Here is a 27,679-nt window from a genome sequence, read left to right on the forward strand (position 1 = left end):
TGCAGTAATCTCTTGGTTCTTGTTTTATATATTGGAGCTACACTCACTGAGCACTTTAATAGGAACACCTGTACACATGCTTATTCATGCAATTATCCAATCAATCATGTGGCAGCAGTGCAATGCATAAGATCATGCAGATACAGGTCAGCAGCTTCAGTTCATGTTCACATCAAGCATCAAAATGGGGAAAAAAAATGTGATCTCAGCGACTTTGACCGTGGCGTGGCTGTTGGTGCCAGACGGGCTGGTTTGAGTATTTCTGAAACTGCTGATCTCCTGGGATTGTCACGCACAGCGGTCTCTAGAGTTCACACAGAACGGTGCAAAAAACAAAAAACATCCAGTGAGCGGCGGTTCTGCGGACGGAAACGCCTCGTTGATGAGAGAGGTCAGAGGTCAGAGGAGAACGGCCAGACTGGTTGGAGCTGACAGAAAGGCTTCAGTAACTCAGATAACCTCTTTACTACTGGAGAGCAGAAAAGCATCTCAGAACGCACAACACATCGAACCTGGAGGCGGATGTCACTTTGGTAGCCGGCTGACATTGAGCTGAAAGCTGATACCTACCCAGTGCTAGTATGGTGTTCCTAATAAAGTGCTCGGTGAGAGTATATACAAGTTTAGTGCCTGTGCTGGAACTGAAATCTGGCTTGCAGTGCACGAGTTACAACAGGTACAAAAAAAAACATTCCTCATGCTAAGAATGCAAATCATCATTTAAGTACAATACATTGTAACTATAGTTAATACCCTGAAACAGAGTGCCATTACCTAGGCTTTAGTGGTAAAACACTTGAAGGTGTTTATAGCAGAACAGAGGAGTAGATAGAAAATATCCCACAAAATAGAAAAGAGAATCTTATAAAGAGATAGTTCTTGTTTTTACAGAAGCCTGGCTGATTTATCAACTGCTGACTTCAGTCCATCCAAATATTTGTAGATGCTGGATGTAGAAATTCTCAGTAATTTATTATAGGGTTTCTATGCAGGACTCAGAAATAATAATTTCCAGGTCTTGGAAAGTTTGGAATATGCTCAAAAAGTGCAGAAGTGCAAATTGTCATAACTGTTGCAAGGAATAATTAATAATTAATCTATTAAGTAATACATAATACTGAACAAAGACAAAACTCTACACACTTTTTTTTAATTAGTCTGGAAAAAGGAATATGTGTAGGAACCCTGTTATTGGCTGTGCCAGTGCATTTCAACAGCGCCAAAAGCCCCAATCAAACGGCTTCAAAACTGTTTTCAAAGAACTGTTTTCTGTCCCATTGATCTGCCAACTTCACCTTCCAAAACTCCACTTATACAAATGTTGGTACAAATGATTTCTGGATGATGAAAAGACTTCCAGTCGGTGATAAATCAGAGGCTTACTGAAAACTTGAATTATTCCTTTCACATTTTCTTACACATTGAAATATACGTACATGGGAAGAGGAGAATCTAGATGGAGAGGATGAAACAGAACCTACAAGGAAGGTCTGATCCGTCTGTTTAAGGCTCGCAGATCTGAGTCTCCATCACAAACGTGTTCTCGAAGTGCCGGATCTTGCGGCAGTTGAGGGCCTCGCGCTTCTGGATGCCTGGAAAATGAAGAGTTACAGGGGTTAAAGGTGGATCAATAAAGTTCTAAGATCCACATGTAGCCCTGCTGGCCTGGGATCAGATCCCACCAGAACCTTTTCTGCTGAATCCACCTTACCGTCTCTCAGCTTTCATAATGTCTAAATGATGTTGGACTTTGGTAGTATCTTGGGTTGTGAATCTTCCTCCATGATAAAACCCCAAAATCAGTGATTCTGTTATCTGTTGCTCTGGTAGAGGAGACTGGAGAATTGTGTTTTTTTCTCTCTCCATTCACTGCCATTGTATGGAGGAACAGTCTGAAAATCACACTTCTAGCACATAAAGAAACGCCAACAAAGCAGATTCTGACAATATTTAAATCAAAGCCCCCATCAGGCCAGATCAGGCCAGTCACAGTAATTTTTTTTAGGTTTTACTGTTGGACTGAATAAATATGCAGCAAAGCGAATTTAGTGTTATATTTGTTTTCTTGGTATTCTCGGAGAGAAAACGAAATACCAACGCTTCAGTCGCTTGGTCAATTTGAATAAAAAACGAAACTTCCCCGCGGCGTGCAGCTTGATTTTCGGCAGCACCAGAATTCATTCGGGATATTTCAGGATAGTCACAGGCTATTGAGTAGTGAGGGCTCTATAGATAAAAGTCAAAATTTTAAACTAAAACGTGGCATCTGAGACACCACTGGTACGATTTTGATGATGAAGCCCTTGCCCTAGACTTAAAGTAAGCGTGGTAACTGACCGGAAACGGCGGCCCTGCGCTCCAGCATGTAGGTGTCTTTGCCGCGGCACAAGTTGGAGATGAAGTCGCCGAGCTCCTCCACGTCATCCACCCGCCGGGTCACCATCATCTGCTCACGGACCAGGGGGAACTGGGGATAGGTTTGCGCCTGCAGAGGGAGAGGGCAAAGATCTACGTTTCTTCTTCTGTAATCATCAGAATGAGAATGTCAGGTTTATCTGTATATTCCTTACATCACTGTTAAGAGTCTCAAAGGGCTTCACAATGACTTTCCTTTACTGTTAATGTAGTTTTCACATCCAAGCTTAGTGAACTTTCCTTGGATAAATTAAAGGTTAAAAATGTGTCTGTAAAGCTTTCACCTTGGCGGTCTGACTGTTCAGCTGATGGGTCTGGAAGGCGGATTACCTTGATGTTAATGAGCAGCTCCTGCAGGTCTTGGGGCTGCTTGACGATGGAGGTGTTGAGCGGGGTGATGTAGCACCTGTTCACGGTGTAATCCCAGTAGGCAGTCAGGCCCTGGGGGGGGGGGGAGTAAATCAGCTTCAGCATAATCTGACCTCAGCAGTTCTCAAACAAAAGGGTACAGCTTTATATTTCACTGCTGTCAGGGTAAAAACAAACAAAATATATAGCCGCAAGCGGCCATGAAAGGGGTTCAAGCCTTTTGTGAATGGTACTGACGTCGCGAAAAAAGTGTCAGTTGTTCTGAAGACATCGTCCAAATATATCCCTTGATATATCTGCCAAGTTTCGCGATCATTGAACAAACGGGTGTGGAGTTATTATACACATTTTTGTGTTAGGCCACGCCCAGTTTTGGCGTTTGCGGCGCCCCCTTTTGGTCGAATTGCACAAAATTCAGTACACGTTAGAAATGACATCCCAGACGAGGCTGAGAAGTTTGGGACCGATTATGCAAATGGGCTTTGATTTACCGGCTATTACATGGTTACACCATAGGCCCCGCTCACTCTCACCAATGATGACAAAACTTATGATTTTGACTAGTACAGCCTCCCTGAACATGCGTACCAAATTTCACGCAATTTCATCATTAGGATTAGGATTAGGATTTTTTTGGCATTTGTAGCGCCCCCTACTGTTCAATCTTAAAACAGCTTTGCACACATGGTCATTGAGGATATCTAAACATGTTCACCAAGTTTCGTGATGATTGGACAATTGGTCATGAAGTTATAACAATTTAGCTGACAGGCCACGCCCTCCCACAAATTCAAAAAATTATATTTTCAAAACTAAAGTAGATATCAAAAATCCGAAAAAGACAGTTTATAGAGATTGGTCCATAGATGCTACTGACTGATTTTGGTGGTGATTGGTCAAACGGTGTAGGAGGAGATGTTAAAAATGCGTTTTTCAAAACTTTCAAAATATATCAAAAACTTTCTAGGCGGACCTTGAGGGTCCTTGTACCAAAGTTGTAGAGTATGGTCAGCTGGACATGTGTACCAAGTTTCGTGAAAATCGGACCAACGGTGTGGAAGTTATGGCCTTTAAAGTAAAATAATAGTGATAGCGCCCCCTTCTGGCTGATTGGGTAAATATTTGTTGAGCTAGTAATGGGTCATAGTATCTGTCATTGGGCCAAATTTGATGTCTCTGCGATGTACCAACTCACGGTAATTTGCGCCAACGTGGATGAACAATAATAATATACCAGCACAAAAACAGTAGGGTTTCAGCCCTACGGGCTTGAACCCCTAAAAACATGTTAACAGCAATTTCGGTGTTTTTATATTGTCAGGCTATCTGCAGGTTTCAGAATGTCATTTCATGAAGAACAAGTTGCTGTTAGGCTACCTGGAATATAATTTAAGAAATAAACTAAAAAATGAAGAAACAAAGCTGGCAAAATCAGTCTGTTTCCAGTTGAACACAGCAAAGGAAAGTTCTGAAATTGTAAATGGGAAGTAGAGGAAAAATGACCATCACAGTGAGAACTAGTGAAACGTCATCAAAATCTGTAGAGCAGTCACGACTTTTCAAAGTTTGAAATTTCAGCCTTTGATTATAGCGCCCCCATCAGGCCAAGCAGTGTATTTTTTTCACAGCACCTAAAATGCGTCATCCCCACCGGTTTCATCAAAATCAGCCCAGCGGTGTCTGCGATGCCACGCTGTAGTTAAAAACACATCTAGATTCTTTTCATTTGATGTAATGGTGCAGCCATAAAAAATGAGAATATGGATGTGGATTTTCTAACTTTGAGGCTACTTAAGGGGAAATTTAAGGGGATATCAGGGCCGGTCAGCAGCGTCTGCCTCCCCTCACCTTGTTGAAGTCGTGCACGATGTTGGCGGGGTCGTGGTCGGAAAACTCGGGCACCGGCACGTTGATGAGCTCCACCCCCTCCTCCTCCAGCACCTGGATGCCCTCCTGGATGTGGCCGAGCCGGGTCGGCTCCGTGGCGCGCTCCGGCTGCTCCGTGGCGTGGTACTGACCGGAAACGGCGGCCCTGCGCTCCAGCATGTAGGTGTCTTTGTCGCGGCACAAGTTGGAGATGACGTCGCCGAGCTCCTCCATGTCGTCGACCCGCCCGGTCACCATCATCTGCTCACGGACCAGGGGGAAATGGGGATAGGTTTGCGCCTGCAGAGGGAGAGGGCAAAGATCTATGTTTCTTCTTCTGTAATCATCAGAATGAGAATGTCAAGTTTATCTGTATATTCCTTACATCACTGTTAAGAGTCTCAAAGGGCTTCACAATGACTTTCCTTTACTGTTAATGTAGTTTTCACATCCAAGCTTAGTGAACTTTCCTTGGATAAATTAAAGGTTAAAAATGTGTCTGTAAAGCTTTCACCTTGGCGGTCTGACTGTTCCGCTGATGGGTCTGGAAGGCGGATTACCTTCATGTTAATGAGCAGCTCCTGCAGGTCTCGGGGCTGCTTGACGATGGAGGTGTTGAGCGGGGTGATGTAGCACCTGTTCACGGTGTAATCCCAGTAGGCAGTCAGGCCCTGGGGGGGGGGGGGTAAATCAGATTCAGCATAATCTGACCTCAGCAGTTCTCAAACAAAAGGGTACAGCTTTATATTTCACTGCTGTCAGGGTAAAAACAAACAAAATATATAGCCGCAAGCGGCCATGAAAGGGGTTCAAGCCTTTTGTGAATGGTACTGACGTCGCGAAAAAAGTGTCAGTTGTTCTGAAGACATCGTCCAAATATATCCCTTGATATATCTGCCAAGTTTCGCGATCATTGAACAAACGGGTGTGGAGTTATTATACACATTTTTGTGTTAGGCCACGCCCAGTTTTGGCGTTTGCGGCGCCCCCTTTTGGTCGAATTGCACAAAATTCAGTACACATTAGAAATGACATTAGTTAGAAATGACATCCCAGACGAGGCTGAGAAGTTTGGGACCGATTATGCAAATGGGCTTTGATTTACCGGCTATTACATGGTTACACCATAGGCCCCGCTCACTCTCACCAATGATGACAAAACTTATGATTTTGACTAGTACAGCCTCCCTGAACATGCGTACCAAATTTCACGCAATTTCATCATTAGGATTAGGATTAGGATTTTTTTGGCATTTGTAGCGCCCCCTACTGTTCAATCTTAAAACAGCTTTGCACACATGGTCATTGAGGATATCTAAACATGTTCACCAAGTTTCGTGATGATTGGACAATTGGTCATGAAGTTATAACAATTTAGCTGACAGGCCACGCCCTCCCACAAATTAAAAAAAAAATATTTTCAAAACTAAAGTAGATATCAAAAATCCGAAAAAGACAGTTTATAGAGATTGGTCCATAGATGCTACTGACTGATTTTGGTGGTGATTGGTCAAACGGTGTAGGAGGAGATGTTAAAAATGCGTTTTTCAAAACTTTCAAAATATCTCAAAAACTTTCAAGGCGGACCTTGAGGGTCCTTGTACCAAAGTTGTAGAGTATGGTCAGCTGGACATGTGTACCAAGTTTCGTGAAAATCGGACCAACGGTGTGGAAGTTATGGCCTTTAAAGTAAAATAATAGTGATAGCGCCCCCTTCTGGCTGATTGGGTAAATATTTGTTGAGCTAGTAATGGGTCATAGTATCTGTCATTGGGCCAAATTTGATGTCTCTGCGATGTACCAACTCACGGTAATTTGCGCCAACGTGGATGAACAATAATAATATACCAGCACAAAAACAGTAGGGTTTCAGCCCTACGGGCTTGAACCCCTAAAAACATGTTAACAGCAATTTCGGTGTTTTTATATTGTCAGGCTATCTGCAGGTTTCAGAATGTCATTTCATGAAGAACAAGTTGCTGTTAGGCTACCTGGAATATAATTTAAGAAATAAACTAAAAAATGAAGAAACAAAGCTGGCAAAATCAGTCTGTTTCCAGTTGAACACAGCAAAGGAAAGTTCTGAAATTGTAAATGGGAAGTAGAGGAAAAATGACCATCACAGTGAGAACTAGTGAAACGTCATCAAAATCTGTAGAGCAGTCACGACTTTTCAAAGTTTGAAATTTCAGCCTTTGATTATAGCGCCCCCATCAGGCCAAGCAGTGTATTTTTTTCACAGCACCTAAAATGCGTCATCCCCACCGGTTTCATCAAAATCAGCCCAGCGGTGTCTGCGATGCCACGCTGTAGTTAAAAACACATCTAGATTCTTTTCATTTGATGTAATGGTGCAGCCATAAAAAATGAGAATATGGATGTGGATTTTCTAACTTTGAGGCTACTTAAGGGGAAATTTAAGGGGATATCAGGGCCGGTCAGCAGCGTCTGCCTCCCCTCACCTTGTTGAAGTCGTGCACGATGTTGGCGGGGTCGTGGTCGGAAAACTCGGGCACCGGCACGTTGATGAGCTCCACCCCCTCCTCCTCCAGCACCTGGATGCCCTCCTGGATGTGGCCGAGCCGGGTCGGCTCCGTGGCGCGCTCCGGCTGCTCCGTGGCGTGGTACTGACCGGAAACGGCGGCCCTGCGCTCCAGCATGTAGGTTTCTTTGCCGCGGCACAAGTTGGAGATGAAGTCGCCGAGCTCCTCCACGTCGTCGACCCGCCGGGTCACCATCATCTGCTCACGGACCAGGGAGAAATGGGGATAGGTTTGCGCCTGTAGAGGGATAGGGCAAAGATCTATGTTTCTTCTTTTGTAATCATCAGAATGAGAATGTCAAGTTTATCTGTATATTCCTTACATCACTGTTAAGAGTCTCAAAGGGCTTCACAATGCCTACTAGGTAGCAGCATCATCAGAATATAAAGCCAGAGCCTCGAGTTTAACAGCCCATAATGCTGTTGTGTTGCACAGTTAAAGTTGAACTGCATGTATCATATTTGAAAAATCATGAGAACAAAGACAACTAGAAGGGCACTCAGAGAGCGCAGACCTCCGCCAAGGTTCGTGCTATTATTGCTTGTTCGTGAGTCGGATCCGGATCCGCTCCAAAATTTAATGGGTTCTTCCTTGGCCCATGCTACACCCTTCCACGAAGTTTCATGAAAATCGGGCCAGTAGTTTTCCCGTAATCCGGCTAACAGACAAACAGACAGACAAACAAGCAAACAAACAAACAAAAACAAACAAATGGCACCGAAAACATAACCTCCTTGGCGGATTTGTTGGTGTAGTAATCTGTTGGTTCTTGCTTTGTGGGAGAATGAATGAAGTTTACTTGGATCACAGACAAAATTTGTGATCTAAACATTGTGTCACAATCTGAATCTCTTGTTTTTTGAAGATTACCAATCATTTCTACTTCGTTGGGCATTCAAACCCAGGACACTGCATTTATGAATGCTGGCAAAAGAAACAGATCCATGTCAGGTTTTACTGCATAATATGAACAATAAGTCTTGGAGATGGACGGTCCAATCCTCAACGCTAATTCTCTTCGAAGTCCTCTTCTCTTTTGAGAGCCAGCATCCAGAGGAAAGAAATCCTCTCAGAGAACAAACCCACAAGCTGTTCTATGTGTTAACTCACTGTGATGAGGAATTACACAAGATGTTAGCTCTAACGGAGAAAAAGAAAGGAGAAAAAGTCTTTTGAGAATGCAGTTCATAATCTCAGTTCTAACCTTAGGTTATTTTCTTCCAATATCCTATTTACTATCCAGACACTTTCAGAGAACAAGTTCTGACAAGTTCCAAGTCCTGCCCAGCTGAAGTTCTACCAACATGTCAAACTGCCTTGGTTTTAAACATGTTGGAAGTGTTTTGCCATTATACTGATAACACTACATATATTGTAGCCTACCGCCTGCCTATAGGGCTAAAATCCAACTTCTCAAAGTTTACTCTGTAAGCAAGCAGAGTCAATATTGAGCTTAATTTATATTGCATGTTTGTCTACGTTGATTAATTGATTGTTGCTGATTGCTTTACATTTGGTATTAGTCTCTCCACATACTGTGTCAGTATTGTTCATGTTGTCTCTGCCTCTCGGAGTCAGTATGTATTACGTTCCTGACAGCAGTCTGTCTGTTGTCATGTATTTGTTTGGAGCAGCCTGTAGGAGCCAGTGGCTCTGGCTCTGTCAGCAAAGTCTTGACCTGTCAGGTTAAAGACTTGGCAGACTGGTTTCAGCAACAAGTTCCTGCTCATCAGGGATTGAACCGACACTCAGACTGTCAAGTAGAGACAGACAAACCAGCTGCTGATCCTGCTGAGCTGTTTCTGAATTTGAAAATGCTGTTGTTCATCATCTGATTTCTACAAGTGTTCACAATACTGACAACAATAACATGGAAACACTTAAGAGTGCAGAGCCAAGGACCTCTTGGGCTTCATTCATCAGCTTATTATTGATAACATTTCTGAACATGAAAACAAAAAAATAAAAAGACTTGTGGTTTGAACCAGCATCAGGTGCATCTCATCCCTCTGTGTATCTCACTGAGCTACATCTCATCTCCTCCTGCATTCATAAGCTGTCACTGACCTGTTAGGATCTGTCAAGAGAGGGCGCTATTATACATAAATACATGAATAAATTTTGCTGTTAAGTCAAGACAAGTCTTTCCTTTACTATTAATGTAGTTTTCGCATCCAAGCTTAGTGAACTTTCCTTGGATAAATTAAAGGTTAAAAATGTGTCTGTAAAGCTTTCACCTTGGCGGTCTGACTGTTCAGCTGATGGGTCTGGAAGGCCCCCACCATAAGTCATGATCAGAAAAACAAATTGGATGAACCAGTGCTGCTCGGGGAGGTAATCAATGCCATCAAGAAGATGCAGAGTGGCAAGGCCCCCGGCCCAGATGGTTTCCCAATAGAGTTTTCTAAGAAATTCTCTTCCAAATTAGCCCCCCTACTACTTGAAATGTTTGAGTACTCTCTGAAACAAGGGGCCTTGCCTCAAACCCTTACTGAAGCATCAATCACGCTTTTACATAAGCCCGGTAAAGACCCACTGGAATGTAGTTCATACAGGCCTATCTCACTCTTAAACTCAGAGGTTAAAATTTTAGCTAAGCTTATTGCCTCCAGATTGGACAATATCATGACAGACATCACCTCAACAGATCAGACAGGCTTCCTCCTAGGTCGCCAGTCTTTCACCAACATCCGCCGAGTACTAGGTGTCATCCACTCGTCCGCCTCCCAGGAGATGCCTGAAGTGGTTGTCTCCTTGGATGCGGAGAAGGCATTTGACAGAGTGGAGTGGGAATATCTGTTTACAGTGTTGAATAAATTTGGTTTCGGTCAAAAGCTTATCTCGTGGGTTCGTTTGCTATATTCCTCTCCCAAAGCCGCAGTGGTTACGAACAAATTACATTCACAGTTTTTCCCGCTTTCAAGGGCTACAAGACAAGGCTGTCCCCTTACGGCCGAAATACATGGGACACGGACGCGGCGCGACACGTCTGCCGCGGAGTGCCCGCAACAGAGCGCGTCCATAATAATCAACTGAAGCTGCTACACGGACCACGGAAGCCGCGCGCACCCGCGCGGGCATCGCCCGGCTCTTCTCTATTTTTGCGCGTCTGGTCTATTTTTCCCCCTCTACGCACGGCTACGCGGCCCTCAAACAGGTAAAAACTCCATAGAACTGTGTAAAAAACGAGTACAATCTGTTTAAAAATGATTAAAATAAATACCTCATTGTACCAGAGGCAATGTGACGCAGCAGAGCAACCTTGTGGGTGTTTTTACATTGCACATTAAAATAAATCAATCAAATCAATGTGTATCCATGATCCTGTAGTTAAAACGATCTAGTTAATTAATTCAATACCAGTTAATATAGCCTACACTTCCAAACCAAACCAAAGTATCCTACTTGATCTCTCCTCAGAAAACCATGCAACCACACGCTACAAAGACGGAGTCTGTGTAGCAGGTAAAAAACCCCGCTCCGCCCCGCCTACGTGACGCGTCGCGTCCGTGTCCCATGTATTTCGGCCGTCAGTCCCCTCTTATTCGCACTTGCTATAGAACCCCTCTCTATAACTCTTAGATCCTCACCACTCTTTCAGGGCATCCATAGAGGGGGCATAGAGCACAAGGTTTCCCTTTATGCAGACGACCTTTTATTATTCATATCGGACCCAGTGTCAACTGTCCAACATGTAGTGGAGACCCTACGCAGCTTTGGTACCTTCTCAGGGTATAAGCTGAACCTGTCAAAGAGCGAATGTTTCCCTGTCAATAACCTGGCCCTACAAATAGAAGAAAGAGCTTTGCCCTTTCGCATGTCTAAATCTGGTTTTAAGTACCTAGGCATCAATATTACTCGAACCTTCTCTGGCCTGAAGGATAATAATTTCACACCGCTGATTGGTAAAATCAAACTTGATCTCCAAAGATGGAGCAGCCTTCATTTGTCCCTGGCAGGTAAAATTAACTGCATAAAAATGAATATCTTACCGAGGTTTCTATATTTGTTTCAATGTTTACCTATCTTCCTTCCAAAGTCATTTTTTATATCTGTAGATAAGCTGATCTCATCCTTCTTATGGGGAGACAAACATCCCAGAATACGCAAGGAATTTCTTCAACGACACAGGGCGGAGGGGGGATTAAACCTTCCAAATCTCAGGAACTACTATTGGGCCGCAAACATCTATAAGATTGTCCACTGGTCTCACTCTCCCAATGTAGACTGGTGTCAGTCAGAAACAAATTCCTGCCCATCAACATCACTCCCAGCATTGGTCACAGCCAAGCTACCCCTTTCTCCCTCACAATATACCACCTGCCCTATCGTATCTTCTACATTAAAAATTTGGTCTCAATTTAGACAAAACTTCCATCTAACAGAATTTTCTATCCAAGGCCCAATATGTAATAACCATTCCTTCCACCCTGCTAAACTGGACTCCACTTTTTCACACTGGAAAAAGCTGGGTCTTCAAAAGTTCAGTGACTTATATATTGATGGAACCTTCGCAGATTTTAGTACCCTTTCTAATAAGTTTAAGCTACCCCCGTCACACCTATTTCCAGATCCGGGAATACATTCGAAAACTGAGCCCAACATTTCCAAATCTGCCCCCAAAAACAGGGTTGGATACCATTCTGCAACTCCCTTATACCCAAAAGGGTCTAATCTCCTACCTGCTTGATATCGTTATGTCCCTTAGAAAAACGACATTGGATAAAATTTGGGCGGACTGGACAGGAGAACTAGGGTTCGAGATACCTGAGGAGACCTGGAACAGCACTTTAGATAGAGTGAATGGTACGTCTACATGTGCACGCCTGAGCTTAATACAGTTAAAAGTCCTACACCGTATCCATTTCTGCAAGGCCAGACTATCTAAAATATACTCGAGTGTTGACGAAAAATGTGACCGATGTCACACTACAAAAGCAGATCTAGCTCACATGTTCTGGCACTGCCCTAAACTAGCAGGGTTTTGGGCTACAGTGTTTGAAACCCTGTCCGAGGCGCTCGATATTGATCTACAACCTAAAGCAGAGATAGCCATCTTTGGGGTACCGAGTAGCGACATATCTTTGATAAATTGCAAAAAAGATGCAATTGCTTTTGCCTCCCTAATAGCCAGGAGAAGGATCCTGTTGGAGTGGAAATCTGCTGAACCACCTAAAGCATCTGTCTGGCTTAGTGACTTGATGCTTTTCCTTAAGCTGGAAAAGATCAAATACTCTATTAGGGGATCAACCAAAAAATTTCACTCAATTTGGGATCCCTTAATATCCCACTTTAAAAGATTAAAAACTCTCCCCCTAAACTGACCGTCGCATACCTTTCCCTATTACCTTCTTTTAACCTCCCCCCCTTATAAAATTGGCCACCTCTGTCAGTCTAAGTGTTGTGAGGGTCATGGTCTGGTCTCATGGCGTGAGCACATAATCATGAAAAAATCAAGCAGTATGCAATCCAGAGCTTTGTTTTATTTTTATTGTAATTTTTGTTCTTTTGTTTTATTTTATTATTTTTATTTCTTTGTTGTTTTTGTTTTGGTTTCTCTCCTCCCGTATACCCAACTCCATTAAGTTTTGTGTAATTGAGCGTATTTATTTTTATCTAATAGTTCTGTTGAAACTCAGTGTATATGTCACTATGTTGCTGTGATCTTAGTTACTTTAATTTGAATTTTCTATACATGTATCTTGGATTATGGGTGGGAAACCTGATGTGAGGGGAGGGAAAAAAAAAAAAGAGACTAAACATCTGTAACTATATCTGTTCATTGTCATGTCGGTCTCTAATAAAAAATAATAAAAAAAATAATAATAATAATTTGTCTGTAAAGCTTTCACCTTGGCGGTCTGACTGTTCAGCTGATGGGTCTGGAAGGCGGATTACCTTCATGTTAATGAGCAGCTCCTGCAGGTCTCTGGGCGGCTTGACGATGGAGGTGTTGAGCAGGGTGATGTAGCACTTGTTCAGGGTGTAATCCCAGTAGGCAGTCAGGCTCTGGTGGGGGGGGGGGGGGTAAATCAGCTTCAGCATAATCTGACCTCAGCAGTGTTCTCAAACAAAAGGGTATAGCTTTATATTTCACTGCTGTCAGGGTAAAAACAAACAAAAAAAACATGTTAACAGCAATTTTGGTATTTTTATATTGTCAGGCTGCAGGTTTCAGAAAGTCGTTTCATGAAGAACAAGTTGTTGTTAGGCTACCTGGAATTTAATTTAAGAAATAAACTAAAAAAAAAATGAAAAATGAAGAAACAAAGCAGCCTTTAATTATAGCGCCTCCATCAGGCCAGGCAGTGTATTTTTTCACAGCACCTAAAATGCATCATCCCCACCGGTTTCATCAAAATCGGCCCAGCGGTGTCTGCGATGCCACGCTGTAGTTAAAAACACATCTAGATTCTTTTCATTTGATGTAATGGTGCAGCCACAAAAAATGAGAAAAAAAGAGAATATGGATGTGGATTTTCTAACTTTGAGGCTACTTAAGGGGAAATTTAAGGGGAAATCAGGGCTGGTCAGCGGCGTCTGCCTCCCCTCACCTTTTTGAAGTCGTGCACGATGTTGGCGGGGTCGTGGCCGGAAAACTCGGGCACCGGCACGTTGATGAGCTCCTCCTGGATGTGGCCGAGCCGAGTCGTCACGCGCTCCGGCTGCTCCGTCACACGCTCCGGTTGCTTCGGCTGCTCCGTCACGTGCTCCGGCTGCTTCGGTTGCTCCGTCACGCGCTCCGGCTGCTCCGTCACGCGCTCCGGCTGCTCCGGCTGCTCCACCGCACGCTCCGGCCGCTCCAACGCACGCTCCGGTGGCTCCGCCGCCTCCGCCTGTATGTTAATATAGAACCTCCTTGGTATGTAGTCGTCCTCCGTCTCCTCCAGCATGTAGTCTACCGGGTAGGAGACACGGCACCACCACACCCAGTTCGTCGGGGTGGGGGAGACTGTTACAGAGGACAGAGCGGCACTCTTCCTCCACTGGACCTGGGTTGAGAAACACTGGATTAGTTGATCAAACCCGTTGATCTAACCCTAACCCTTGATAATCGGTTAATCGTTTTGGTCATTTATCGCATAAAAATACCAAACATTTGCTCGTTATAACTTAACAGTTTTCAGATTTTCTCCATTTCATATCATTATAAAACAAATATTTGGGGGGTTTTGGCTGCTGGTCAGACTAAGTAAGACATGACAAGAATCACTTTGGGCTCTGGTAACTTGTGATGGGAATTTGTCATTATTTTCAATACTTTACAGACTAATTGATTAATCAATGAATCAAAAAATAACCACTAGATTAATCGCTTATTAGTTGACAGTAGACAGGGACAGAATTATGGCTATGGCGAGGATGTATTATACTGTATATGTTGTGATAAGAGACTTGAACAGATTACGTCAGTGGGATACATATATTGTGGAAGTTTTCTTAGTGTATATTAAATTGTATATTGTATTACAGGGAAATGTGTATAAAATGACACACAACACATCTAGATTTTTTCATGCGGTCATCAAAGTCATCAAATTTCAAATTCTACTAGCAGCAGCTTTAAATACAGGTTCGCAGTGACATTTTCAACCCATAACAAATTTCAAGATATGGATAAAAAAAAAAATCATCTCCCAATAGGGCTGGTCGATATGGTTGAAATCAATATCATGATAATCATAAGAATTTTTTTATATATCAATATGATCACAATATGGCTCACGTATGCAAAATCACATGTTAAATAATAGAATTAAAGTTCATCTCATTGAACCGAATGGTAATGTTAAGTGTGATGTCAAACACAACTGAAATTTTCAAGTAATATTCCTTAAAATGTTTCATACCTCATTTTGTCAGAGGTTTTCAATAAAATGTGCTTGTTATCAGTTTAGACAGCAGAATTGTGTGTCACGATATCACAAAATCACCATGACGATATGATTCCACTGAAAGACGATAAGCGATAATACTGAATACCTCTCCGTAGAAAATATAGACTACGCCCAAACCCGCCGCGCCCAACAGAATCAGGATGGAGACCTCCAGACACACACATCGAAACGGCACCCTGGGCTGCCGCTGCGGAGCCTGCTGCCCGCCCTCCACATCCTGGTCCTGCAACACACACACACACACACACACACACACACACATATCAGTGTCAAAACACACACAAATCTCTAAAGTCAAAGGAATGATGATTTAGACAAAAAGTCAATGAGCATTTAATACTCACATGTACACTAAAAATAAACACAGTGTTGTAATTCTGGGTAATAAAGTGGACAGAAGATTATGTAACGCAGCTAAACACACTGGCCAGCGGCGACTAATCCCCCCCCCCCCTCTCTCTCGTCAGGTTTGACCTTTCACCTCTGACGGACTCCTAACGAGCTCATCCCGTCATCCAGGTCCCGTCTTTACACCACTGCTTTTCAGACGCAGCAAGAAATTCACTGAAAGTGAAACTGCTGTCAGATAAAACATTTGAAAACAGTTACTAACCCCAGTAACGCTCCGTTACTGTGTTACTTAAACCTGAACCCCCCCTTCAACTTCAACTGCAATATTGACAAAATCAAATATCGCAATATTTTAGACCGAATACCTCGATATCGATAATGTGACGATATTTTGGGGATGAGTATTGGTGCTTTCATAAGATACTTACACACAAGAAATTTTTGAAAATTAGTAATGGTCATGAGCAGAGGTGGGGACTCGAGTCACATGACTTGGACTCGAGTCAGACTCGGGACAGAGACCTCACCAGAGTCAGAATGCATTAGAATGTCATTTAGCACTCTCAGAAAAGTTGAAAAATGCAGAAAAACCAGACTGGAACTTCTCAAAAATGTTATTTGCCTCTAATACATCTAAGATTTGAACTGAGACCAATTTTTCTAAGATCTTTGAAATAAAAGGCAATTTAGAGATGGGTCTGAAATTATTAGTTTGTTGGATCAAGGCCTGGTTTCTTAAGAAGAGGCTGAGCACAGGTTAAATGAAAATGGTCAGGGACACAACCAGAAATAAGAGATTAATTCATTATTGCCTGAAGACAGGGGGGCAACAGTTCCTAGGAACCGTTTGAGGAAATTGTCCGTGATGACATCATAAGGGCTTGAAGAGGATCGCAAATGCAACAGTGTCTGTTAAGACTTTCAGAGAGATTTCGTGTGAACTGACTCAGGAGAAAAGATTTCACTTCCCTCCGGGGGGGGGGGGGGGGGGGGGGGGAATCTTGACATGTCACTTCCATGGTAGCTCTGATTTCACTGATCTTTTCAACAAAAAAAAGTTAAAGTTAGTAGCTTGGAGAACAGTGTCAAAAATATTACATTTGTGGTCTGAAACATATATGTCCTCTGCACACAGAGAATTAAGTCTTAGACCCAAAGTAAAAATCAGAAATTCATAACAGAGTATGAAAATTAAGAGACTCAGTGGAGCTTCAAAACTCGGGAAGTAAAGGCATCCATTTTTAGCCTTCACTTTATTTGGGGTGAGAAAGGCAATCAAAATGTCAACACTGATGTGTCCTTCACTGTGTGTGTGTGTGTGTGTGTGTGTGTGTGTGTGTGTCTCGTTTCTCGTCGCACGGTTTCACCCAGTTTGACGCTTTCAGATTCACTTTATTTGGCAGCTCTGCTCTTCTGTTTACGGTTTACTGCAAAAAAAATACAAAAAGTTACTGAACTGAAATAGTGAAGGAGACCGCAGATCAGAGCTTTAAAACCCATAAAAAACGAGGAAGTCTTAAGTTAACGTCACTGTGTCCTGATTCGGACACCCTCCGCTGCTATTGTCCTAAGTCGGACACATCCTTATTGACGCACTCTGACGCATTTTCCGGTCTTTTCGCGGGGATTTGAAAACACCGATCGCCACCTAGTGTTAGTGGAATGAATTTAGTTCAAATGTTTTTATTTTGAATTTTGCAACACACATAAACAAAAAACAGAAACGAGCACGCAGGCCCGAACATGGAAAACAAAACAACACAAATTAAGGAGCAGACCTACATGGAATGAATTTATACATAAGAATCTATGTCAAATTTCATATGAATACATGGACATTTAGTTTGAACATTTTTTATTGAGATACAGAAACATTTGTAAATATGCAAATTATGACAGTACAGATATCATCTCTTTTTAAGACTGACAAAAGCAGACAAAAGACAAACAAGTAAACATTATGTGAGGGGAGGGGGGATACAGAAAAGGAGAAGTAAAAGAAAAAAACAATGTATAGTAAAAATTCAACATATAAAATGGCAGTAGTATCTATATATAAATATATAGATATAAACTAATAATAAAATAAAATAAATAAATAAATAGAATTGATAGTAATAATAATTAAAATAATAATAACAGTAAGAAAAAATAATAATAATATGCTTGGTGATACAGCAGTGCATATAAAAACCAAAAATAAGTTAATTAACATGTAATAATAATAATAATAATAATAATAATAATAATAGTAATGATGAGGACGATAATAAAGAAGATATAAGTACAAAAGTACAAAAGGCCCCCCGCCCTCATCCCACCCACCTCGAACACCCCGGAACCACGGATCCAGAATTACGACGGAGTAATGTTAAAGTAGCATTAGACACTATTTGGTGTCTTTTCCAGGTATTGAATGAAAGGTTGCCAAATAAAGTCGAATAAATCCACTTGATCCCTTCTAATATATCTGATCCGCTCCACCTCAAGAGTATTGGCAAGATCAGCAAGCCACATTTTCACACTAGGAGTGTCCTTACCCTTCCACAACATTAGTAAGCATTTCTTTGCAGACATGAGGCAATAGTTAACAAATCGTCTGTAAGCCGACGTGAGATTATTTAAGGTCTCAGAAACGTTAAAAATAATAGTTTGTCTCAATTGTTGAGTCAAGAATTTCAGAGATAATATCAAAAATGTTACACCAATACGTCCTAATTTTAGGACACTGTATGTAGCTGTGTGCAAGAGTGGCTTCATCAGCTTGACACTTATCGCATATAGGAGAAACTGAGGGAAACCACCTATTAAGCTTTGCTTTGGAAAAATGCAACCTATGTACTATTTTAAATTGCATAAGACTGTGTCTTATGGAGCATCCATGAATCTGGTTCAAGCTGTGACTCCATTGTTCCTCTGTAATCTGGATATTCAGATCTCTTTCCCAGTTCTCCTTAATCCGAGACGTGTCTGCTCTGTCATCTAGTAGAGTTGTGTAGAGGGTGGACACAAGGTGAGAAACATATGGTGAAAAGTTAACGATAGATCTAAGTATTGAATCAGCTAAACTTTCATATGATGGAATGTACTTCCAGACATAGTCCCTCATCTGAAGGTATCTAAAGAAGTTTGATTTAGGCAATTTAAATTTGTCAACTAGTTGTTGAAATGAAGCAAAGCTCCTGTCAATGTATAGATCTAATAGGGTCTCGATTCCAGCATCTTCCCAAATCTTAAAAGCAATATCTGAAGTAGAGGGGGCAAATGAAGGATTTCCATTAATTGGCATCAGGAGCGCTAAAGAGCTCAGATTGGTGTGTTTGCTCAGTTGTTTCCAGATGCCAATCGATGCGTGTATCACTACATTACCCCGATATTTAGACTTGGGAAGTCTGGAGGGGGCTAAAAGAACAGCCCCCAGGTTATATGGATGGCAGTCTTCCCTTTCCAGTAGTAACCATTTAGGGGAGGTAGTGGAGAGATGAAAATAGAACATCAATACTCAGACATTTGTTGCCCAGTAATAGCGAATGAAATCAGGTAGGGCTAAGGCACCCTCCACCTTGGGCTTGCACAAATGACTTTTTTTTATTCTGTGAGATTTGTTATTCCAGAGAAACGGAATGATAACTGAATCTAATTTTTTGAAAAAGGTTTTTGTTAAATAAACTGGGAGATTTTGGAATAAGTAGAGCAGTTGAGGTAGGCAGATCATTTTAATTGCATTAACTCTACCAATAAGGGAAAGGGGCAAAGTCTGCCAGTATTGCAGACAGGACTGTAATCTGGAGATAAAGGGAGGGACATTTTCTTTAAACAGGTCCTTGTGTCTCCTAGTGACCTGTATACCCAAATAGGTGAATTTGTCATGAGTCACCTTGAATGGAAATGAGTTCAGTATATTTGGATTATGCAGTCTGACTGGCATGAGCTCGCTCTTAGTCCAATTAATACAATATCCAGAGATGGTACCAAAGGAAGTGATCACCTCCAAAAAGCGAGGAATGCTCACGTCTGGCTTTTTGATATATAATAATATATCATCAGCGTAAAGGGAAATTCTATTACGCGTCCTGTCTGTGTCATACCCGGAGATAAGAGGATCGTTTCGTATATTATGGGCTAAAGGCTCTATTGCTACAGCAAATAGTAGAGGCGACAGGGGGCAACCCTGTTGCGTACCTCTGTATAGTGTAAATTCGGGGGATATTGTTTGGTTTATTAATATTCTGGCCCTAGGACTCTTATACAGCAATTTGGTCCATTTAATGAAATGTTCACCTAGTTTGAATCTGTGAAGTACATTAAAAAGATAATTCCATTCGACCTGATCGAACATCAGGCACGAATGCCTGATGATCAGGTCGTCATCAGGCATTCGTGTGGAATATAAAATATTAAAGAGACACCTCAAGTTAAAGAATGAGTGTCGGTTTGGTATAAATCCCGTCTGATCAGGATGGACGATTTTACCAATCACTTGGTTTAGTCTCAAAGCTAGAACCTTAGCCAGCAGGCGTGCGTCTAGATTAAGTAAAGATAAAGGCCGATATGAGCCTACTTCTTGGGGGTCCTTGCCCTTCTTTGGAATAACAGTTATAACTGCATCATAAAGTGTTTGTGGTAATCCTTCAGTCTCCAGTGCATAGACAAACATATTATGCAGATATGGAAGAATAGTTGCTGACATTTTCTTATAAAATTCTGGGGTGAATCCGTCGAGCCCAGGAGCTTTACCGTTCTTCAAACCATTAATTGCAAGTTGTACTTCTTCCAGTGATATAGCTTGGTTTAAGAAGTCTGTATCTTCCTGGTCTAGACCAGGGAGATTACAGTTTTGCACAAATTTTTCAATGGAAGTGGGGTCATTGCTTGTCCTGGAGCGGTATAAATCCTTGTAAAACTCAAAGAATCTATTATTGATTTCCTTAGAATTAGAAAGTTGTTTCCCTGCACTACACTTAATACTCTGGATAGTGCGATCACTTACCATTTTTCTGAGTTGTCTGGACAGCAATCTATGTGGTTTTTCCCCATATTCAAAGAATGTCTGTTTCATATATAAAAAGGATTTAGTTATCTTGGAGGTGAGAATTTTGTTATATTGGTATTTTAATGACAGAATCTTTTGATATAATTCCCTAGAGGGGTTTTGGGCATTATCTTTGTCTAATACCTCAATTTGTTTCTCCAGGTGCTGTAGTTTCTCCTTATTAATTTTATTCTGGAATGCCTCATAGGAAATAATGTGCCCCCTCAAAAAAGCTTTGAGGGTGTCCCACAGTAGTAATGGGGAGGTATCTGGACCTTCATTAGTCTCATAGAAGGTCTTTATATGGGTTTCTAAGGTAGTGCAGAATCTAGGGTCTGTAAGGAGTACACACACTCTCCCGCACACACACACACACAAGTTATTTTCATTTTAAATCATGGTGCATAAAATATACGTGATCTAGACAAACTTTAGAACAACTAAAACAACTTTTTAAAATCCTATGTTAAAAATATCTCTCATGTCTACTGTCATGTTGTAGATATCAGACAAATAACTGCATTTGAGACGTGATTCTTTGTTGAAGTCTTTCCCGCTGCGACAACTTTTTTTTCTAGACAGCCCACTTTTCTGCCCCCCTCCAACTCGACTACAGATTATGTCACTCAGTGTCCTACATTTTCATTGGTTAGACAAAGCAGTGTAAAGCTAGCTACCAAATTCACTTATATGAGTGCAGGGTTTAGCCATTACAGTGAAAAAACAGACACAACTTGTAGGAGTAAAAATCGTTTACTCCTATCCACCTGCCTCTAAGCCTGGAATGTGCTACATCTTTAAGGTGCGTTTCCTGCATAAATATGATGTCCGCTGATATAGATTTGAGGTAAGAAAGTATCTTCCCCCTTTTTATTGGGTTATTCAACCCATACATGGACATTTAAATGTCCAATTACTTTAGGAAAGTGACTTTGATGAGAGAAAGCAGTAAGAACGCGCTTGGGTGACGATTTTTACTCCTACAAGTTGTGTCTGTTTTTTCACTGTAATGGCTAAACCCTGCACTCATATAAGTGAATTTGGTAGCTAGCTTTACACTGCTTTGTCTAACCAATGAAAATGTAGGACACTGAGTGACATAATCTGTAGTCGAGTTGGAGGGGGGCAGAAAAGTGGGCTGTCTAGAAAAAAAAGTTGTCGCAGCGGGAAAGACTTCAACAAAGAATCACGTCTCAAATGCAGTTATTTGTCTGATATCTACAACATGACAGTAGACATGAGAGATATTTTTAACATAGGATTTTAAAAAGTTGTTTTAGTTGTTCTAAAGTTTGTCTAGATCACGTATATTTTATGCACCATGATTTAAAATGAAAATAACTTGTGTGTGTGTGTGCAGGAGAGTGTGTGTCTGTGTGTAGCCTATGTGTTGAAGCCAGCCAGCTCTTGTGATCAGAAAGGTTGATTATATAGATAAACCTTCAATGTAATGTTAATTAATAATGATAATAATAAAAAATAATAATATATATATATATATATATATATATATATATATATATATATATATATATATATGAGTTGACCACATGTAAAACCAAAATTGAATAGATTTGACATTGACTTTGTGCTCTTGTGTGGGTTAGGGTTAGGCAAAAGAAGACAGAGCAGAATGAAAGAAAGGCAAGAGGACAGAGAAGAAAGAGAGAAAGAAAGAAAGTCAAGAGGACAGAGAAGAAAGAAAGAAAGAGGAGAGGAGACAGAAAGAAAGAAAGAAAGGCAAGAGGACAGAGAAGAAAGAAAGAAAGAAAGAGGACAGGAGACTGAAAGAAAGAAAGAAAGGCAAGAGGACAGAAGACAGAAAGAAAGAAAGAAAGGCAAGAGGACAGAAGAAAGAAAGAAAGGCAAGAGGACAGGAGACAGAAAGAAAGAAAGAGGACAGGAGACAGAAAGAAAGAAAGAAAGAAAGGCAAGAGGACAGAAAAAAGAAAGAAAGGCAAGAGGACAGAAAAGAAAGAAAGAGGACAGGAGACAGAAAGAAAGAAAGAAAGGCAAGAGGACAGAGCAGAAAGAAAGAAAGAGGAGAGGAGACAGAAAGAAATAAAGAAAGGCAAGAGGACAGAGAAGAAGGAAAGAGAGAAAGAAAGAAAGAAAGTCAAGAGGACAGAGAAGAAAGAAAGAAAGAAAGAGGAGAGGAGACAGAAAGAAATAAAGAAAGGCAAGAGGACAGAGAAGAAGGAAAGAGAGAAAGAAAGAAAGAAAGTCAAGAGGACAGAGAAGAAAGAAAGAAAGAAAGAGGACAGGAGACAGAAAGAAAGAAAGAAAGGCAAGAGGACAGAGAAGAAAGAAAGAAAGAGGACAGGAGACAGAAAGAAAGAAAGGCAAGAGGACAGAAGAAAGAAAGAAAGGCAAGAGGACAGGAGACCGAAAGAAAGAAAGAAAGAAAGAAAGAAGACAGGAGACAGAAAGAAAGAAAGAAAGGCAAGAGGACAGAAGAAAGAAAGAAAGGCAAGAGGACAGAAAAGAAAGAAAGAGGACAGGAGACAGAAAGAAACAAAGAAAGAAAGGCAAGATGACAGAGAAGAAAGAAAGAAAGGCAAGAGGACAGAGAAGAAAGAAAGAGAGGAAGAAAGAAAGGCAAGAGGACAGAGAAGAAAGAAAGAGGACAGGAGACAGAAAGAAAGAAAGGCAAGAGGACAGAGAAGAAAGAAAGGACAGGAGACAGAAAGAAAGAAAGAAAGAAAGAAAGAAAGGCAAGAGGACAGAGAAGAAAGAAAGAAAGGCAAGAGGACAGAGAAGAAAGAAAGGCAAGAGGACAGGAGATAGAAAGAAAGAAAGAGGACAGGAGACAGAAAGAAAGAAAGAAAGAAAGAAAGGCAAGAGGACAAAGAAGAAAGAAAGAAAGAGGACAGGAGACAGAAAGAAAGAAAGACAAGAGGACAGAGAAGAAAGAAAGAAAGGCAAGAGGACAGAGAGGAAAGAAAGGCAAGAGGACAGGAGATAGAAAGAAAGAAAGAGGACAGGAGACAGAAAGAAAGAAAGAAAGGCAAGAGGACAAAGAAGAAAGAAAGAAAGGACAGGAGACAAAGAAAGAAAGGCAAGAGGACAGAGAAGAAAGAAAGGCAAGAGGACAGAGAAGAAAGAAAGGCAAGAGGACAGGAGATAGAAAGAAAGAAAGAGGCCAGGAGACAGAAAGAAAGTAAGAAAGAAGACAAGGAGCAAAAGGAAGGAGAAAAGAGACGAACAGTGAGGACCACAGGAAGAGAAAGCAAGTTAGATAAGGTGTGTGTGTGTGTGTGTGTGAGTGAGAGAGAGAGAGTTTTTTCATTTTTACAGGAGCATCAAGATGTTAAAAGTAAAGGTGGATATAGAAATTTAAATGCTGCTTCGGTTTAAGGTAAATATACATGTCTATGAAAGGTGATATGGCAATTTATAGAATTTTTTTCAACCAAGGCATGCAATGTGCCTGTAGACGTAATTTTGAGTTTATTTCTGACTGAAAAAATGTATATCAATTTACAGATGCCAAACAACCGGCAAATTAAGAAGAGGGAGAGGAAGACGAGGAAATGGGAGGCCATGGAACAGGCCAAGCAGGAGGTGGAAGCAGGCAGGCTCACTTGCAGGCAGGCAGCCAAGCGGTTCGGGGTCCCGAAGTCCAGCCTGAGTGACCGAGTCAGTGGAAGGGTGGCCTCTGGCTGTGTCCATGGTCAGAGGCCACTTCTCGCCCCTGAAGATGAGAATTCCCTGGTGGAGTACTGTTTGTATTCTGCCAGTCATGGGTTTCCACTGACGAAGCCTCAGATCCTGGCCCCACGCTCTGGCCATTTACAACTACCGCCACCCAAACACCCAGAAGACTGCGGTTGGCCAGACGTGGTGGATCAACTTCAGAGAACGGCACCACCATCGCCTCACTGCCCGGACCCCAGACATAATTGACCGTGGGAGGGCATCCTGTGCCAAGAGGGGGCCCATAAATGAATATTTCAGGCTCCTCACTGCCACCCTGGAGGAGCACGGGTTGAGGGAGAAACCCTGTCAAATCTACAACTGCAACGAGACGGGGTTTCAGCTGGACTCAATGAGAAGAAAGGTCATTGTGCCCTGAGGGACGAAACATGCATACAGACAGGCCCAGAGAACCAGGGACCACATCACCATCCTGGCCTGCTTCAATGCGGCTGGGGAGGATGTCCCCCCTTTTGTCATCTACCCCCCTATAACAAGGAAGGGGTCCCTGATGCCCTCTACGGGAAGTCGCCGGCTGGGTACATGGACAGTGAGCTGTTTAGGAAGTGGTTTGTCGGGCACTTCCTGAAGTTCGCTGCCCAGGAGCGCCTGCTGCTGCTGATCATGGACGGACACCAGTCCCACCTGGATCCAGAGCTGGTCCGGGCAGCACAGAGGAAGGGGGTCATTCTCCTGTGCCTGCCGCCACACACATCTCACATCCTGCAGCCTCTGGATGTGAGTTTCTTTGGACCCTTGAAGGCAGACTTACAGGAGATCTGTTGGCTGTGAGCCACTCTTTCTTGGTTTCCAAGAAAGAGTTTTCAAGGGTCCTTAGGGACTCATACCAGAGGCTGAAGGATCGGAGAGTGGTGGTGGCTGGGTTCAGGAGGTGTGGCCTCTACCCTCTGGACCCGACGGCCATTGACTGGTCTCGGGTCATGCCGTCCGGGCCGCGGCGTGGGACCTCCTCACCACCTCCGCCAACCCCATCGGCATCTTCCTGGGCCACGCCTGATGCTACCCACCCCATCCAACCTCCCCTATCCCCAGTTGCCCCACCCCCGAGCCCACCTGGCACAACAACCCTGGCCCAGACTCATCCTACCCCTGCCCCCCATCCCCTGAGCCCACCCCCTGTCCCCAATACCCAGAATCCACCTCCCCCTCCACCTGCCAATCCTTACCTCACCCATCCCCTGGTAGCATCAGGCCAGATAACAGCAGACCTGGCCCACCTCCTGGCCGAGATCAACTACGCCCACAACACCGGCAAGGTCAGGAGGAACACCACCAAGGCCAGGATCCTAACGGCTCAGGAGATGTCCGACGCCATCGAGGAGGCGGAGGACCGCGCTGCAAGGCGGGAGGCCCAAGCTCTGGCCAGACGAGACCGAGAGCAGCAGCGGGCCGAAGACACCAGCCCGGCAGCCACTTCCTCTACCCTGCCTGGCAGCTCCCGCCCCAGCCGCAGAATGTCCCTCGGGGCTGCTCCAGCCACCAGCTTCGGCCTTCCCATCGCCGGTCCCTCAACCCCCTTGGCCCCCTCTTGTGCCTCCCATGGTCCCCGGCTGCCTGCCCCCAGCGGCACACCATCCCAAACGAGCCTGCCTGCTCAGGAGCATCAACACCATCCCCCAACTCCTGCCGGACAAGCGGACGGTAAATCATATCTATTTTACATTTGACTGTGCATTTAATTGAATTTAAATATCGAAATGTAACAACTACTGTGATGCAGACATTATTGGGAGTATGTATTTTCATGTTTTAATATAAAATATGATCATTCTTTTAGAGCCTTCAACATCAGGATGTGGCCTCTGGGGGTCCCAAATTTCTTCCTCTCCCTCTCAAAGTAAATCCTTTATATAATCTGTAAAAACAAACAACATTTTAACATGTTAGTGACATTAGCCTTGATGAAGAATAAACAAGACATGTCTAAATAGCTTTGTCTCTTATTTTTACAGCCTTGTCGTCCAGCTCCTCCTCGTCTGCTGGACCCACGACATCCACCGGTAGTGTAGGCTACTTCATGTTGACTGTCTTTGCATGCCAACACATGATAATCAGGCAATTTTCTTAAAATTTGTTTTTTTTGTGAGTAGGTCACACCGCTGGGAAAAGAAGGCAGGAGCCGACAGTTTGGCGGTGTGGCCGGTGCAGGAAACCAGACCCTCCAGACAATTCGGAGGGATTGGTGTCGTGGGTCCAGTGTGACAACTGTCACAAATGGTTCCATGCCATTTGTGTGGGCTGGGAGGAGGAGCTGGACAACGACGATGAGGACTTTTGGTGTTTTTGGTGTCAAGACGTTTGATTTTGTTTGTCTTATTTATTTATTTATTTTTATTTGAATTTTTTGTCCTGTCTATTTTATGTTAATCAATAAATGTTTTATGTTAATCAATAAATAGCTAATCTTTTCCATCATTTTCTATAGTCATTTGTCTTTGATTCAGACATTACCATTTTAGTCATTAACACGTATGTTTATAGTCCTGCCATAAATACTTGTGTGTGTATTATTGGCAATTGTTATATGTACATATGTATGAGTGTATATGCTCAATTTAATGCATCAGCTGGTATTTTGTAAGTGATCAAACTTAGAAGAGAGTTTAACAAAATATCCAGCAGGTGGCGGTAACGCAGCAAAATGGAAATTAAGGAGCCTTAACTGTATTATTTGGAGTTGTTGAAGCATGTTATCTTATTGTGAAGGACGGAAGTACGGTGCCGGGTGTTTTGTCATGAGTGATGTAGACTTGATTGACTCAGGAACAACCAAAAGGCCCTGCAAAATCAGCAGCGCGTAGTGTTTACAGCGTGAAGAGAGGGGTGTCCGACTCAGGACAAGCCTAGCGCGCAGTTAAATTACCGGCGATAGCGTCCTTTTTCCGACTCTGGTAAAGACAAATCTAAAGTAAATGATTAAAACGATATATGGTTAGAAAGGTAATAAGTTATACTTGACGTTTACACCATTAAACTAGTTGGACACATTACATGATCGTTTATAACAGTAGTTAAAGCAAAATCTTAATAGAATGTTAGCAAAAAAGTGTCCGGCTCAGGACACACTTCCGTTACTCTTCGAGAATTAAACGGGGCGGAACAAGCTCGGAAGACTGTTACCGTTAATTGCAGTGTAACGTTAATACTCGGCTGATATTACAGTTTTTTAAATTTATTACTCGTTTATTACACATATTCACACGTACGCCTGATATAACCCCGGTTTTTAATTAACTCACCGCCTCTTTGGGGATCAGAGCCTCATCGGTACCGGGTTTGTTCGGCTCCTTTTGGGCCAAAGCAGAGTTGTATGTGATTTTAACCATGCTAGCTAACGGCTGGAGCGTCGTGTTGTGTAGTCCGTTCCCTCTCCGTCCTGCGCTCGTGCATCTGATTCCAGCGGCGGATCACGTCGAAGAGTGGTGCTGCGTTCACGAGCTGTCGGAAATGTAAGAATTACGAGTAAAGCGCACACGAACCGCTCGATT

General features: G+C 42.6%; 2 protein-coding genes and 1 pseudogene across 2 annotated transcripts; 2 read left to right on the forward strand and 1 right to left on the reverse strand.

The window, feature by feature from the left end:
* Window positions 1–6: 6 nt before the first annotated feature.
* On the reverse strand, window positions 7–27,569 carry LOC139647222 (uncharacterized). Its single transcript, XM_071523087.1, has 10 exons — window positions 27,431–27,569; window positions 15,177–15,314; window positions 13,748–14,185; window positions 13,092–13,202; window positions 7,113–7,430; window positions 5,211–5,321; window positions 4,633–4,950; window positions 2,746–2,856; window positions 2,338–2,485; window positions 7–1,592 (listed from the first exon to the last, which is right to left on the reverse strand). The coding sequence occupies exons 1-10, from the start codon at window positions 27,515–27,517 to the stop codon at window positions 1,504–1,506; spliced, it is 1,869 nt and encodes a 622-aa protein (XP_071379188.1). The 5' UTR covers window positions 27,518–27,569; the 3' UTR covers window positions 7–1,503.
* LOC139647207 (putative uncharacterized protein DDB_G0271982) lies at window positions 22,228–22,625 on the forward strand (the record flags this gene model as incomplete). The annotated part of the gene is made up of 2 exons (XM_071523074.1): window positions 22,228–22,332; window positions 22,566–22,625. Coding segments are annotated over 2 exons (165 nt in total), but the record flags the coding sequence as incomplete, so codon positions are not given.
* Window positions 23,961–26,493, forward strand: LOC139647209 (uncharacterized; annotated as a pseudogene).
* Window positions 27,570–27,679: the final 110 nt, after the last annotated feature.

Source organism: Centroberyx affinis, unplaced genomic scaffold (genome assembly GCF_046629955.1).
Source record: "Centroberyx affinis isolate AG114_WGS23_722 - 3 ecotype Tasmania unplaced genomic scaffold, CSIRO-AGI_Caff_v1 ptg001062l_1, whole genome shotgun sequence".
Taxonomy (NCBI): Eukaryota; Metazoa; Chordata; class Actinopteri; order Beryciformes; family Berycidae; genus Centroberyx; species Centroberyx affinis.

Coding starts and splice junctions, on each gene's coding strand:
- LOC139647222 (XM_071523087.1), bottom strand. CDS start 27,517: ATGGTTAAAATCACATACAACTCTGCTTTGGCCCAAAAGGAGCCGAAC. Junction 2,857..4,632: donor TCGTGCACGACTTCAACAAG/GTGAGGGGAGGC, acceptor CCCCCCCCCCAG/GGCCTGACTGCCTACTGGGA. Junction 1,593..2,337: donor GCGCAGGGCCGCCGTTTCCG/GTCAGTTACCAC, acceptor TTCATTTTCCAG/GCATCCAGAAGCGCGAGGCC.